Below are 17,490 nucleotides of genomic sequence, written 5' to 3' on the forward strand. Positions count from 1 at the left end.
AGGAAATATTTTAATTTATAATAGTATATGTAGTTTTGACAGTTAAAAAATTAAAAATTTATGCTTGCTAATATTACTGAAAATACTTAAATATTAGTTAGACAATAAGATTACACATAGTTTTGTATTTTCTAAAAGGAATTAGTTAGGTAGTTAAAATTGAAATTTAAGAATAATATTACATTTTGAAAGTTTTTTCAATCCAAAGTGAAATACACTAGATAGGCTTAGTAATTAGTATTTATATCGGTGGGTATTCTAACTTTAAATGTAGGTATATAAAGACATTTTAAGTAACAAAATGTGTTAAATTGTTTCAATTATTGATGGCACTACAAAATAAAATTGAAAAATTCTTGATAAGTAACCAAAATTATATTATAATTATAATTAAATAATCTTAAAATATAAATTTTTTCACAACTTAAAGTCATTGCATTTTTTAAATAAATTACTATACATTTTTCTACACATTATGTATTGTATACTTAAGCAAACACTAATGTTAATTTTAAGTCTCAATTTTTCCAGCAGCCAATAAGGTACCTACTTGGACTTATTAACTTGAAGGTTGTTAATGCTAATTTCTGCATCAATTATTATATTATAATTAATCATTTTGAACTTGGAGAATACTATGCCGTGGTAGAGGTTCAATGATAATTAATTTATAATAATATATCATAAAATGAATCACATTATTACCATTTACCACATCAAATTAACCAAGTTTAAAAATTGTATGAATAAGTAATGAATAATGTATTAACAAATTGTATACAATACATGCATGTGTGTATACTATATAGAAAGAAATATAATAGTACTCATAGAAATTAGAATCACAGAGAAGTATGACTCTTTTTACATCAATTAAATAAATTGAAAGTACATTTAGTAACACAATTAAAAGATGATTTTTAAGTGATTTCATTAAATTAAAAAGTAATAATTATATTTAAAATGACTACAATTTTCAGTACATAGTGGTTTTTTAAGCAAAGATATAAATGTTAGAATACCTTTAAAATATTTTTACTTGAGATTAACAATAAGTACTTAATCCATTGATAAATTATTGAAAAATATGAATAAAATACAAGTATTTTTGGAATGATAATACATATGTGTATCTTGGTGAATTGCAAATAAAATGCACAAAAACATGAAAATTATGTTTAAATAACTGATTGGCTATGTATATACCTAATATTCTAATAAATATAATATGTTATAAAATAATAAGAAACAAAAAATAATTAAATATATTTCCATGTGTTATCAATAAATTATCATAACTATGACTCGGATAATTGATTTTATGTAGGTACCTATTTAATATCCCTAAATTATATAACTATACATATGTATATAAAATTTAAATAGTAAAATATATGTAGAAGTATTACAAGTTTCTGAATTCAAAAATACAAAATTGTTAAGGTTTTAGAACAATAATACTATCAATAATAAGTACAATGATAACAATTATGTTACTATATTTATTATAATAATGCAATGGGCTATATGTATAATATTATGTTGAAGTGAAGTATCTACCTATTACGAATATTCACTAAAAATTCAACAGCCATGTTTATATTAATGTAATCACATGAAAATCAATTATGTACATATTTATAAATTAGTATAAAAAAGATTTTGCAAAAATGTAGTATAAACTTTGGCAAATAATTAGTAATTGCATATATTTTAGAACCTTTTGAAACGTGTTCCACAAATTACAAACAAATTACATAACAACTTACATACAAATCCGAGCCCTAGTTTTAACCTTAATAATATATGACATAAATTTAGACGCACAGTAATAATTTTAGCACAATAAAAACAATTTAACACGCATTACATACATTCAAATCAAGCAACATCTAACTCCAAACTTCCAAAATTGAATTTCTGACAAATTTGTCTTGTCTCTTGAGCTTGAATAATTCGGCAGTTGTGCATTTCAGCGTTTGTGCATGATGAATGATGATATTATTACTTATTATAGTAAATAGATTAATTAATATACCTATTATCTATGGGTTTGAATGTGATAGTGATATAGAAAATGGTATAAACCTGGTAATTATTTTATGTTCGTGGTATAAGACTATGATAGTGTTAGTATCATCACAGATTATATAAAACCAGATGGTGCACTTCACAGATATAGATAATAAACTAGATTGCTAACTGTTGTTATCGGCAATGGGGAAATTTGAAGCCGCCGAGCCGGTAGTCCGCCATCTTTAAAAACGGCAGCTGAACAATAATAACACAAGGGAACCATGTTATATTAATATATTATTTTAAATCACAATATATATTTTATTGTCTAACTAACAAACAAATCATAATATGCATAATGTAGGTAAGACAATATAATATATCAAATATTAATTTATCCACCATGTGTGGTTGAGCTTATGGGAATACTTATTGCTACTTGTAACAACTTATAAAGATTGGGATAAACATGTTTTTCAATCACTTTGCTAATATGATTAACATCAAAATCAAGTATTATGGTAATCATGCAGTTTCTTGCTACAGTCATTTCTGATTTAAAAGCATGAATATCTATCATTAAAACATCCTAAAACAATAAAAATTACAATACATTTGAGAAAAAAATATTATTAAAAAATGTAATATTAACCTTGTAATGATTTATAAAATATGAACTTTCAACAAAATCCATTTTAATAAAACATTCAATAGAACATGCCATGAGTAAACTCTCTTTGAAAAATCTATATTTAAGGTTTCTTACAACAGAATCAATTAGCTGATAGAGCTATGGACGAAAATACACTCATGTGGAAAAACCGCTTTCTATAGTTAATAACAAATAACTGAATAACAAATAATTTTCAATGATATTATAGATAGATGATTAAATTTAATAAATATTATATCACAAAAATCACAAAATCCAGAGATTCAATATTTTTTTATCAGAGGGGGCTATGCAAATACAGTTTTTTTATACTAACATTTAATTTTGAAAGAAATTTCTTTTCAAAACTAAGAATAACGGTTAGTTATTTTGAGGTAATAAAAAATTTTATTCGTGGGTGCATATAACTTTTGTAGTTTATTATTTCATACTTTATACACCCATTGAAATTTCCAAATGTAATTTTTTGACAATAACTATAATTTAACTTAATTTTATGCTGATCCTAAATAGTAAAATAAATATACTTAGTAATATTTGAGTCTAAAAGACCATCTACACTCAAAATTGTTTTACAATTCTATAAATTATTTCTGAAAAGAAATATTTAAAAATAATATTATTAAGGCCCTCCAAGCTCCCCTAGTTGCACCTATGCTAGGAACTGTTTTGTAATTTAATCTAAAATTTTGTAAAAGATATAATATTTTTATTTTCTGTAGTATAATATTGTTGTCAAATGAATTAGTTCACCAAAATGAATTGAAAATACTCATTACTAATATTAGTAATACTGTTGGTGCCCTTTTTAAAGATGGCGGCTTGATTAGTATCTGACTTCACTTTTTTATCACAGTTAGCAATCTAGTTTATTATCTATATCTGTGGTGCACTTCTTCGATTTACTGATAACACGAACCTACCTCAAATCAGTAGGGTCACATACGAGAAATAAATTAATGTACCACAACTTTTACCATAATTTTTAATTATTGTATCAAATAATATTTATATAATCTGTGGTGTCATTATGAAGGTAAAACCACAGAATAAGACAATCAGAATGGACACTGATTATAAAATATACAGCAAACATAGGATAATAACTAAATCAATGACGCCATGTTTTTGGAGGACAAAACAGTGTGACCTTTAATGAGAAAAAAAACTATGTTGCATCATTATATAGTAATTTTATTTGAAAATTCAAATTTTGTCATTAAATAGTAAATTTTCTTACAAAATAAAAATAGTAAGTATAAAACAAATTACAGAAACCCAATATTATCTGTAAATAGTATATTTTACAGTTTTGTACATAAAAAAAAAAAAAATTAAAAATAGTTATAACAAATTATTAAAACTCAATATTGTCATTAAGCAGTAAATCTAAAACGTCATATTAATAAAAATAGGGTTTAAAACAAATTATTGAAACTTAATATTATCAGTAAATAGTATATTTTGCAGTTCTGTACAAAAAAAAAAATAAATAAATAAAAATAGATTTAAAAAGTTAATACATTTCAATATTGTCATTAAGCAGTAGGTATATCACATCATCCAAATAAAAATGCTTGGTTGTAAGATAAATTATTGAGTCTAGATAAAAAAATTATAAGTGAGAAAGAATATCTAGTTTCCTGTGCTTTCTAGGAGCAGAGAGTAAATCTCTATTAATTTTTTTGATAGCATGAAAAATCCTTAAACGTAAGTAAAGGTTTTTAAGAAAATCAACTTTAAAATTTGAACAAGGATGATTAAATGGTACATTATCTATTAAATTTTTCAATTTCATTCCTACATTGTTTTCTATGGCCAGTGTTGGAAAATTTGTTATAAATAAATTATCAAGTTCATTAATATAATTAAAAAACACATCTGATGGTACATTTAAGTTACCGAAGTTTGTAGGTTGATCATTTTGGTACGCTTTCAAATGGGTGAATAGAAATGATTCATCTAAGTAGTCTTGGCTTTTGGAAAAAGTTAAACAAGTTTCACAGGTATGCTTGTCAAGACATTTTTTTAGTAAATATCCACAAACATAAGTAAGAGCATTTCTTGGTGTTAAATCTAATTCCCTATAGTCTGTAGTTCCAATTTTTAAAGAATTGTAGTTGATTGGTGACTTTTCAGGAAACAGTACTGACGAATTAATTAATGGAGAAGTAGTTTCTCCGATGTTAGTAAGAATTTCATCTAAATCTTCTAAACAGTTGGACCCTTCAGAATGCTTGAAGTAGTTAAGAAAAAATATCTTTTTGAATGCCCAAAGAAATTGAATTGGCGTTGGATTAATATTATTCCCATTTTGATTTCTGAAATTACCAAAAAGGTTCTCAAGACAATCTTGACAGAGTCTGTATGTACATAATGCATACTGCGGTGTTTGAACATCTTCCCAAAGTTGTAAAAGTGAATTAATTGTGATTTGCCACCCATTTAAGAATTTCATGCGTTGAGTAACATCTATTTGTATAGTTTCTCCATCTATGATCTTTGTCTCAATAACTTGCATATTTTCAAAAATATTCAACATCTTCAATAAATGTTCTCTTTGTTTGGGAGTGTTCTTAAATGGACGGTTAAAATCTTTACTACCGGCTTTTGGCTTAGAATTCAATAAATCAAATAGTTTATCCATGTCATCTATGAAGTTGACAGTAGTATTTGCATTAGAAGGCAAGGTACCATTTATAATGCAATTACGCATACTTGCGGCCACTGTTGCACTGAAAACATGAGCAGCATAACAGACTTTCATTTTTTGAAAAGGCCCAGGATAAATATGAGCAACAGTTAACTTGGGTGCACAGCGGTTTAGACCTTGGTCAGCCTTAAAAAAATCGTTGAGGTATTTTTTGTCCGTTAGATCATTTAGGTCATTAGACAATTGTAGTTTATACTTGTAAAAATTGTTTCTTGTTGATTTTAACAAGTGTGGAGGGTCAAATACATAGTATATTTTTTTCCCATTCACAAAGAAAAAAGGACGCTCCTTTGTGACATGCATTTTACTAGCAAAACTATAAAAATTTGGTCCTTGATCGGTAGTGAAAACTCTAATATTAACACAAATACTCTGGAGTTTAGAGATAACAGCAACAATTGTGTTCTGTAATGTAATTCCAGTACAACTATTATTTATGAAATAGTATGCAACCGGTTGCTTCCATTTATAATTAAGACTTCTAATCATAAAACATAACACATGTTTTGCGGGTTCATATGTTTTTTGATCATATGTATTATTAAATCCAATTATACAATCTTTTGATAAATTATAAAAAAGATTAGTTTTTATGGACATTTCATCAACACAAAGAATGCAGTCCTTTGCATCATCTTTAAGATTTTTTATCTTTAGTTCTATAGAATTGAATATAATGTCGTTTAACCCGGGCATAATATCTACTTTTTCTGTGACTCTTCGTAGAGTTCTTGGACTAGGCAATTGCAAAATATTTTTTAAGAACCTATATGCCATGGGCCCAAAGAAATAAATAGTAAGGGCTAATTGTTTTAATTGGTTAGTGTAACGAAAGCCTTGAGGCTGTCTAGAAGCCATTCTACAATAACTTTTAACAATCATTGAAAGATTAGATGGTAAATGTATATCACATACTTCATAAAAATGTTCTTTGGATGTCATTACTTGTGAAAATTTGTTGGACATAAGGTTGAAATTTTCCTCCAATATTCTATACTTTTTCTCAAGTTCATTCACCTTAGTTTTCAACAGACGTTTTCTAGGTGTGTTTACAGAGAGCAGCTGGGTGGTTTGAGTAGTAGATGTTGACATAGAAATTGTAGAACATACAGAAGTTGAACTAATGATTGATGATTCTATACCTAAAAATAAATCGAATTACTAAATATATAAAAGATAATGGTAACATTATTTAAAGTAAAAAGTGAAAATATGTATTATCAATTATCATTAAAAACCCCTAAATAAAATAAAAATCGAACATTAAAAATTAACCTTGCCATAAAGTATACTTACTATCTAGTTGATTTTCTGAAACATTTAATTTAGAAGGTGTGCTGCTCGAGTATCTTGGTTCTGAAATAGAAATATCATCTTCAAAGGACACTTCGACTTTATTATCTAAGGGCAGCTCAAATCCAGCTTCAGTATTATCTAAAGATAAAGTACAATTTAATAAGTTGATGAAATATGATAAATAACAATCAAACATTTTAAATTAACTGACCAAACTCTGTAGGTATTGCAGTTGGTAATAACCTTGTCTTTTCAGGATTACTGAATGAACTAGCAGCAAAATGTTTGTTACATATTCGATAATTTTTATAAATATAATCTTCAGAATGGCCATGAAGATTAAATAATTTACAATTTGTTAACCACTGATTACAACTGAAATTGTAAAATATTTAATAATAATAAAATAAAAATTAACTTTGACTTGACATCTCAATTCCAAAAAAATTTTGGGTACACTTACCGCGATATATCATTTGGAAACCTATGCAATTTACAGACCTTTTGTTTAGTCTTCCTTTTGGAGTTAACACAATTTTTAACAATACACACAAGCACCATTGTTTAAAGTGATTTAATACTATAGAAAATCAAATAAGGTACTTTGTAGTTTTGTACTAGGAATTAAATGATCACAAATTCACAATAATCAAAATTTTCAAAAACTGAAAACACGTTGTTATCACATAACAAAACAATGATAGTATCTTGAACTCTTGATTACAGCAGTGATAACAATTTGTCCTCCAAAAAAATGGCGACCGAGTGTCCAGGGGCTGGTAAAACGGTAAACACACTACAAACATTAAAATGTATTATTAGAATTGCGGATAACATACAACAGGTATATTATAATCTCTTGTACCTACTGGTGCGCGGAAGCATTGTGACGGAAACATTATCACGTGATAACTGATGTGCGAACCATTAGCTTAGCTACCTGTCGGCGTGCGTCGTGTGGTTAAAAATTGAAAATGCAATTTCTAAAAATTTTGAATAGCTCTCAAGCATAGAGTTTTGCATTAATTAATGTTGTTCATTCACTAAAATGTATTTAAAAATATCCTTTACATTATGATTGCGAAAAAATTATAGGCTTCCATTTGAATGTTTAAAGTTGACCACTCAAAACCTTCCTAAAACTTTGTAAACATTTATTAAATTGTAAAATCATAATAGATGTTTTTAAATAAAAAAACTTTTGTATCATACATTTTTCACTATTTTGAATATTTATATGATAAAATGGCTGTAAAATAAATATTGAATCACCCTGTATATTAAAAATGAATAGTGTACAATAAAATATGTACAGTGAAAAGGGTAAAATTTTACTTATTAAAAATAATAAGTTCGACTTATACTTCAATTTTTTGAATGCATTTTATGACAACCATATTTATACAAATTATTTATTATATTTAGTATATAGTATATTATACTAACATTTTTTTATTATTATAGCATAATATATTATACCTATTATGTTATTACGAATAACTTATGAAAATGTATAAATAATATGAATACCTACTTATATTTTTTTAAATGTATTATATAACAAAAATTATTATACAAATTAATAAGACTACCCTTTTTCAACTGGGGTAGAATTGGTGCAAAAAAGGTTCTTGGGATGGAACTCAGATGCAGCATTTTATATAGTGATTTTATCCTCCACATAAAAATTACTAATTAAAAATGATAAGTGATATATTAATTTTCATTTCGTTTTTATTTTTAGTTAAAAGAAGCAGATGATAAGTCTATATCTATGATATATATTTTGATTAAATAAAAGTCGTAAGTTGTCAAGAGATTTTAAATCTAGAAGTCATAAGAGAAAATTTATTATAACCATAATGTTTGTGTTCAGTATTAAATTGTGCACTTGGAACACGGTTTTTAAATCGATTTTTCGAGCTCCTCTACTTAATTTTTCCCAATTTGAGCTCTATGTATTAACTGCTTTTTTATATTATTTAAAGATCAGGTAAACGTATGTACATTTTCTTTATTTTTGTAAATTATCATTTTTAAATGGTTAAACCCCCCGGAGCATTTCTATGCAGACATTTTCCCCTGATTTTTTCTTTAAATCTACTGCATAAAGCTTAATATATTGATTTGTGTATAGCGAGTACACATACGTTTACCCGAGTACCCGGGTACGTTAATACCCTAGTATAAAAAAGCAGTTTATACACAGTGCTGACAACTGTCTATACACTAACCAATATATTTCATATTTGATGATAAATAAAATATTATTAAGTTGTAGATTAAAAAAAATAATCAGTGGAAAATGTCTACATAAAAAATGTATTTGTGGGGGGGGGGCTATTTACCATTCAAAAATGATAATTTACAAAAATGAAGAAAATTTAAATATGTTTACCCGATCTTTAAATAACATAAGAATGCAGTTAAAACACAGTGCTCAAATTGGAAAAAAAAAGTAGAGGAGCTCAAAAAAAAAGATTTAGAAACCATGTTTCCTAGTGCAAAATTAAATACTGAACACAAACATTATGGTTATAATACATTTTCTCTTATGACTTCTAGATTTAAAATCTCTTCACAACTTACAACTTTTATTTAATTAAAATATATATCATAGATATAGACTTATTATCTGTTTCTTTCAACTAAAAATAAAAATTAATATAACACTTATCATTTTTAATTAGGATTATTTTTATCATGCCCTTTAAAACGTACATTTTGAAATATGTGGTGGATAAAATGGCTCTGTATTAAAGATTCAGTTCAGTAAATTACTTTTCATGTATTAACTGCTGTTTTATATCGTTTAATGATCGGGTAAACGTCCGAACATTTTCTTTATTCAACATTATAATCGTATCCAATCTTTCTTTAAAGGCGGTCCGTTCTTCTTCAACCAGTCCTAATCTGAATGTTATAAAATATTATTTATTATGATCTCGATTAACGTATTAAATTTATTATTTACTTATTTTGTAACTCTATTAGTTTTTCATTTAGATTTAATTCTTTTTTTAATTGACGTGAGTCATTTTTTGATATTTTTTTAAATGTTGAATTGAAGTATTCCATCTTTGATTTCAAGTTCTGTGACACTCGTGTTTCCATTAAGTATTTATTCTTTTAAATAAATTTTTCAGTTAATATCATAAAATATTTAATAATGAATAATTATAATGTACTTACTTTAAAATCAACAGCGATTAGAACATGCTCACAAATTTTATTGTGAGCTATGCTTAATAGGTCCACAAGTTGTCGGTTTTCAAGTCCATTCAATTTCTATTTAATAAAACTATATTATAACCCTCTGATGATATTATTAATTAATTTTATTAGTTAATTACCTTTATAAAAATATCTTTAGGATCCGAAAAATCAATTGAACACATATTACCATCTCTGTAAAGTATTAGTCGTATTAGAATTTGGTACTTTATGCATCATCATTCAAATATATCTACTACTATTATTACTTACTGAATTTTTTCATTAGTGGTATGTATTTTAAATTCTAAATCAGATATTCTCATGTCTCTTTCCTTCAAATCGGATGTTTGTTGTTCAATTATTTTTGACGCCTGTAATCATTTTTAAAATTTTATAAATCATGTTAACTATTAATGTATACTTAAACATACTTTTTCATATTTTGACTGAAGGGATATTATAGATTTTTCTAAATTTGTAACAGATACTTTATTTTTAAGTTTTTGTATGTTAGTGTCACTTAACTCAGTCTACAAATAAATTAAAAACATTATTATAATTATCTAATTATTATGTCAGTAAAATAACACATTGACAATACTTTTAATTTATCAATAAGCTGGTGATCAGATTCAGACTTCAACAATAAATTTTGCACATGAACTCTTAAAGCAGTAATTTCTACATCCAATGCTTTACTTCGTCCTTTCCAAATTTCCACTGATTTAGTCAACTCTTCTACCTTTGATTGAGAATCTTTTAATTTACGGTCATTAATTTCTGTACTTGCTTTCTCCATTTTTCTTGTGTTTACTAAAGAATTATATTGGTTATGTTATGTTTGTAGGAAAATGATACATATATATTTAATTAAATAGACTCAACTAACGCGTAAAAACATAAGGTCATATTAATATTTAATAAAATACAAAAGATACACATAATACAAAAATGACATATTCACGAATCTCGACAATAGCGTGTCAACTGTATGACAATAAATATAATATTAAGGTAAGGTGCATTCAGATATTTACAGTTTTGTCTAACTGTCAAGGAACAAACTAGACTGCTGGTTAGAACAGATTTATATAAAATGTTACGTATTATTGAACCATTTTGTTCAAATTATGTTATTCATGGTTTATATACAATCAAGGTGTTGAATTTATTTCTGTATCATTTACCTACCAAATACATTAAATTTATTGGTATTGACATAGACCGGCACAATGCATCTATAATATCACTGCGAGATTCCGTAGAAAACAATTGAAATTATATGTATATTTTTAAATAAATCTAGCCTTAAAAAAAATATACGCCAAAAAAATTAAGTTGGTTTAGTTGAATTTCTTATTTAGCAAACTTTTGTATGTATATTCGATACTCTTACTATAGGTATAAACAATTACAGTGAAAAATCTAAATACCGGACACTCTCGGTCGCTTAAATGTCGTCTGCTATTAAGAGGGAAAATACAGTGAGTACACATTTCACCGTTCCCGAAATTCCGTCCATTATTTGGAGGTGTCCGTTAAAAGAGGTTTCACTGTATTATAATTAAAAATTGTTATAAATATAATTGGTGATCAAACAGAATATACAACAGTTGTTATAGTTACTATAAACAAAACTATCAATACTCTAATCCAGTAATATTTTCCTATAGACAACATTAAATGGATGTATAGTGTATACGTATATATATTTAGGTATATTATATTAATTATGACTACTATAGTACCAGTTGAATTATGCAGTTTTTTTGTCAAATTATTTTCACTCTGTTTCGCTTGTAGCTCGTTCACCTTTTGCTGCAATACCAATATTTTTTGTCCTCGTCCAATGCAATTTGAAGATCCTGTACTCTTCATAACTTTTTGCATCACTGCTGGATCACCGATTTCATTAGCTAATGCCTATATATATTGTGAATAATTAATACCAATTATTACAAATGAATTATAAACCATTCTTACATTTTGAGCAATTTTCAATTCATTTTTCAATTGTATTATTTGGTTACGGTAATTGCAAATCTTATTATTCGATGAATTACACTTATCATTCAATTGTTTTATTTCTGTAAAAATTTAATAGAATGTTAATTAAACAAATTGATAATGAATACTATACTGCGATAATATAATATTGTGATGTGTTATTCACAAACAGAGCATACTTGCAAAATCGACTTCAGATGTTGACGATTTGATTAATTGTAATTCTGTCATAAGTTCATGTACCCTGTCTGTTAGCTGTGATATTTTTTTGTTTGCTAATTCCAGCGTGGTATTACAATTACATTTTAAACTATCTTGCTTGTTTATTATATTTTTGCTTTTAATTATTGATGACAAACGATCGTTTTCTTCTTCTAAGCTCTAATTAAATATGTCTATGAAAGAAATATGTTTAAAATATTTATAACTACATTATCTTACTTTTATTTTATGTAAAAAATGCTTATTTGTGTCTTCAATGCTCATCATGTCTATAGACTCAGAATATGATTGGACGGTCATCTCATTCTAGATAATAAACAGTTTATAATTTAATTTTTAACAATATAAATGTTTGTACTTTCTTTTACTATGATGTAACTTGCCTTTTTGTCCAAAGTCTCACTAGAAATTGTATGAACATTTGATTCATATATTTGATTCATTGGTTTTTTGACCTTGCCTCCAACAGACTTCACATTCTTCACAAAACATGTTTTTATACTTTCCATAATATTTCAAATGCAATAATAGATATATAAATATAATTATCTATAATAATCTTTTTTTTATTTGACGTTTATTGAAAATGTATCTATACACAATGTAATATAAGTAAATATGATGTAACAATAACAAAATAAAATATATTATAATATAATCTATAATTATAGTCAATAAATAAACATTGCTGTTCCTAGGTAACGACTAACAAACAAAATAAACTATAGACTTTAGTATAAATATATTAAATAATAATAGACTCGTTTAGGTATTATTATTTTTAATATTGTTTTAATTGTCTCATTTGTAAATTTTACTCCAAATGATTGATATAATTGTGATATCTTATTTTTTAAAACTAGATACTATACATAGTAATTTTATGTTCAGTAGAACCAATTTTTGAAGGGTCGGATTTAATATTAGACTATTAGAGTGAATTGACTTATTATTTAACTTCAGTCTTCAAGGTATATATCTGTACTTTTTTTAGTTATTTTTACGTAATTTGTGAGATTTTTTTAAAGTGTTAAGACATGATCAAATAAACAATTTATGTAGGGTTGTATTTATGTAGGCTTGTGTTTTATCTATCACAATCTAAAAGCTTAAAAGATATAAATAATCATTTAATCTAACTCAATGTTTTTTTGTATCCTATGTAATTTATGATGGTTTTTAAATAAAAATATAAAAATATATCATAATATAGTATTTAATATAGAATTTAATTTGTAAATCATCTGATTTTATAGTATTACATAAATCAATATTCTCTAGTTTAATAATTAAACTATTAAAGTAATAACATTTAGTCTGTCTTAAATATAAAACCGATAAGTTTGAAATGTGAATAATGTGATTGTATTGTTATGAAACTAGATCCTTATAGTTCTTAAAATAATACTGCTGTAGGCAAGCAGTACCTACATAATAAAAATCCCACTTGTCTTAAGTTAATATTGATTAAGTTCGTGTGTATATATAAAACATGACAGAACGAGTTGAACATAATATTGTAAATTGCATGTGCCAGTGGGCAGTGGGTGTTTTGGATTTTGATATGTATTTTTACACGAGACCACGAAATATTAAATTTAGGTACATTACTGTGCCTATAAATTACCTAACCTTCTCTAAGACGCTGGGTAATAGGGTCGGCCGGCGTTACCACTTGTGAAAAATCGATATAACCATAATCACCAATAGCCTTTAGCCTATACGATTTCCATATAAAATATTTGTCAATGTAAATTTTAAGAACGAGGCCCTGGAAAAATACCCCGATTTCCCCCACCCCCATAAAACCGGCCCTGATGGATAACACTTGTTTATAGAACTAAGTATTCTTCAAATAATATGGATTATGCTTGTATAGATAATTCAGGAAAGATTAGCTATAGTACCTATACCCTATGTATAAATATATATAAAGTATGAATTATAATTAGATATTTATATATCACTAAAAGGACGAGAGAATTGAAAGCTGCGAAATTCATCAACCAATCAGAAACATTTTTGAATTATTTGTCGCTAATTAGAAATCCCAAGAATACAGGATTTGTAGCCATAAAGTCACCAAAAATGCATTAAAAAATGCAATTTTTTTTTATTTTACTGAATTTATCATTAAAAGCCACTCTACCCCCTCCCCCAACACACAATAACAACGGGAGCATACTACTTGGACCAGAAATTATTATCAGTATATAGGGGAGTTGCGTCCCGCAAAAAAAAATTCAAAAAGGATTATAGTCTATTATATATTTTTGTATAACCTAATTGCGACCTGAAAATATTGATGTTTAGGAAAGGAATCGATATCAAAATGTGAATAATAAAAAGCGAGTAAGTGGGTATCGCTCTGCTGTACATTGGTGGTGGGGTGGACCTCTGACTAGGGTAGGTTAAATTGAATGCAATGATAGGTATCATTGTATACGAAAAACGATTCTGAACGGAGACGGTTTATCTTTCTAGGATATATTATAGATTATTAAAAATTTTCAAATCTTAGATTTAAAAAGAAAATTTTTTATGAATTTCTAGCTTAAAATAATTTGTAAATTTTCGTGATTTTTACGTATGTTGTCATAATTAAATTCGAATGCATGTAAAAAAAAAATCGTGGCTATATATTTCTTTTTGTTTTTCAACTGCTATTGTAAAAATATATTATGAGCCTTGTATTATTATGTTTTTTGGTAATTACATATTAATTGTATTATGATGATATTGAATCATGAAGCTGTGTAGGCGCAATGATGTAGATATCATTACATCCACCTCAGTTTTTTTGATATTAAGTCCTCATAATATGGTATGATTGGGACAAAAATTTTAATTTTAATAGTGAGAAAAAGTTATATAATCTTGATTTTATTGTTTGTATTTTTTTTATAAAGTTAATATCTATATAATACAATGGTTAAATAGTTTTAAAATGATATAACTTTTTTTTTATATATATTATATAAGTATTATTAAATAGTTTTGTAAAATAGTTATATGGTTATTAGGATATATATTTTTTGTTTTAGACATATTTGACTACTGGTATGTCTTTAGGTGAATTGTTTTCTTGTTTTACCAAGGCATCTTGGTGTTGTTGAAGTTGTAGTTCGATATCCTTTTTATGTGTTTTGTTATTAATGGTTAAATAGTTTTTTAAATAATAATAAATAAATTGATTGAATAGTAATATACCTAATCAATAATGTGAATAAATTGGTAAATAGTTTTATAATATGAATAAATTGGTTCCTTATATCCTGTTTATTTGGTTGTTAGGTGTTTCATGGATGTTTTTGATTTTTGGTTTTGTACAGACATTTTTTTATGGTTGTGATTGAAGTTGAGATTCTCCGTCTTCTTTAATTTTATTTTGTATAGTGTTTTTGTTGTATTTGTTTTCATACTGTTTAATGCATGAGATATAGAGTAAGGTTTGTGATGATGCAATCTAATATATTAAATGTTGTTAATCCTTTAGAATGAAGTTAGCATCTAGCGCTTTTGGTAAAATTATTTCGTAGAAAAATCTTCCTTTAGCTACTTTTAGGTAGGTTTTAGTATGTTAAATTTCTGTAGGTGCGGTAGTTTACATAATATATAAGTTAGGATATTAGGATCTCTAATGTTTTATTCTTATTTTGATTTGTTGTTGCTTTATTCATTATACCTTTGGAGTATTTGAGTACCTACCTAGGTATTTGTTTGGTTGTTGCAATAGTTTTTGAATGATATTGCTTATATGGTAAATGATTGAAAAAATGTAATTTTAAGTTTGTTTTGTTTTGTTTTGTATTATTATTACTACTATTAAGTATTATTCCTATATAGTGGTTGGTATGATAGATCAAATGAGCGCGTCCTTTTTGTATGAGGATGTCATGATTTTAATCTGGAATCTGGATGGATAATCCACTTGTTTTCTGTAGCTTACATTTACTTATTTTTATAAATATACATAGAAGTGAATTCTAATTTATATTGGTAGTAAAGTTGTATTGCTAATTGAAAAAATATTAGCTATCAAGGGATGTAAAGTATTGTGAGCCTTTTAATGCCTTAAGTTTATCTGTGGTCCTTGGTATACTATATTGATCTATCTTAATCCTGTTATTTTAGTAATTTATATTATTAGCTATTCCTTTATTTGTTTTTAGATCTGCTGATATGCAGTGAGCTATGGAGTAGTCATTAATTAATCGAATACATTTAATTGATTTTCTCTCATTCGCTTGATCTTTCAATCTTTGATATTGGTAAAGGTTTTTAAGTGAAATTGTTGTTTAAAGTAATGTTTTTTTTTTAAATTTATAATTGCATGGTTATTTGATAATAAATTATTCCATATTTTAAATGTACAAGATAAGTCTTGTATGATATGTGTTAATATTTTGAAATTTTAATGATTTATTTGTATACATGATACATCAGCTTCCGTGGACATAATTAAAGTTAATGGTTTGTAATTTGGTTCTGTTAATTTCATATTAATCACTTTGTTTATGATTTGGTCTTAGGTACAAGGGTATGTCTGATAAAACATATGTTCGCGCCTGTGTAAATTGTTATTGGAATATAGTTTTTGTTAAATTTTGCTTTTATGTATAATGCATTTGTAATATAATTTATTGTATGCATAATAGTTGTATTTAATCCTGATATTAAAGGAGAATAATTTTTGTCATTTTCATTGTTTGACTTTAATAGTTTTTTGTATCTGGAAAATATATCCAGCATTTGTTCGCCGTATGTCCTAATTTGTTGCATAATTTGCATTTAATATTATTGTATACTGACAAATGTCGCATTTTGATTTTTGGACTTGATTTTGTTTAAAATATTCATTAGATATATTGTTTTGTGAATTTTTGTAGTTAACGAATGGTTTTTGTGTTTGCGTGTTTGTAAATTTTGAATTTGAGGGAGTTTGTTGTTGAAATTGCTGTTTAGCGTATGAATTATCTATTGTTTGGTTTAAATGGTTTGTTTTTATTTTGTAAATCATAATTTATTTTTTTTAATGTTTCTTGAGTTTTTGAATTATTAACATTCATTATTTTTATATTCTCTTCTAATTGGGTAGTTATATTGTTTAAGTGATCTTTAAATATAGAAGTTTTTATTTCTGATGGGGCTTTGGTTTGTTCACCAGTGATCATAAATTCTACTATTTCAAATTTACGAATATTGGCTTTTAAATCTGTAATATTATTGTTTTCCAAAATGCCTATATATCTGGCAACAGTCGGTTTAAGATCTTTTAAAATGTTTCGAACCATTTCTGGTTGTGGCATAAGTGGATCTATTCGTTTACATAATGATTCGGCGTCAT

At 26.1% G+C, this 17,490-nt stretch overlaps 2 protein-coding genes across 3 annotated transcripts in view; both read right to left on the bottom strand.

Moving 5' to 3' along the window:
* Positions 1-2,029, bottom strand: part of LOC149055217 (uncharacterized) — a 29,827-nt gene extending 27,798 nt beyond the window's left edge. For both annotated transcript variants that reach the window (XM_089228252.1, XM_089228253.1), the window contains exon 1: positions 1,875-2,029. The gene's annotated coding sequence lies outside the window, so the exon portion shown is untranslated. The remainder of the gene's footprint in view (positions 1-1,874) is intronic.
* Positions 2,030-9,475: 7,446 nt separating this feature from the next.
* On the bottom strand, positions 9,476-12,652 carry LOC149055220 (uncharacterized). The gene is made up of 12 exons (XM_089229524.1): positions 12,527-12,652; positions 12,363-12,449; positions 12,101-12,302; positions 11,898-12,001; positions 11,663-11,837; positions 10,516-10,727; positions 10,346-10,444; positions 10,185-10,285; positions 10,052-10,106; positions 9,891-9,986; positions 9,673-9,824; positions 9,476-9,611 (listed from the first exon to the last, which is right to left on the bottom strand). Exons 1-12 carry the CDS (start codon positions 12,650-12,652, stop codon positions 9,476-9,478), a joined length of 1,545 nt encoding a protein of 514 aa, XP_089085650.1.
* Positions 12,653-17,490: the final 4,838 nt, after the last annotated feature.

This window comes from Diuraphis noxia, unplaced genomic scaffold (assembly GCF_037042655.1).
Source record: "Diuraphis noxia isolate RWA-SAM2 unplaced genomic scaffold, SU_Dnox_SAM2 contig0005, whole genome shotgun sequence".
NCBI classification, from domain to species: Eukaryota; Metazoa; Arthropoda; class Insecta; order Hemiptera; family Aphididae; genus Diuraphis; species Diuraphis noxia.

Bases quoted from the DNA above. Each gene is read 5' to 3' on its own strand.
- LOC149055220 (XM_089229524.1), bottom strand. From the start codon at position 12,652: ATGGAAAGTATAAAAACATGTTTTGTGAAGAATGTGAAGTCTGTTGGA. The intron at 11,838-11,897 runs GTAAGAATGGTT...CAATATATATAG, and splicing joins AATTGAAAATTGCTCAAAAT to GCATTAGCTAATGAAATCGG. The intron at 10,445-10,515 runs GTATTGTCAATG...ATTTATTTGTAG, and splicing joins AGCTTATTGATAAATTAAAA to ACTGAGTTAAGTGACACTAA.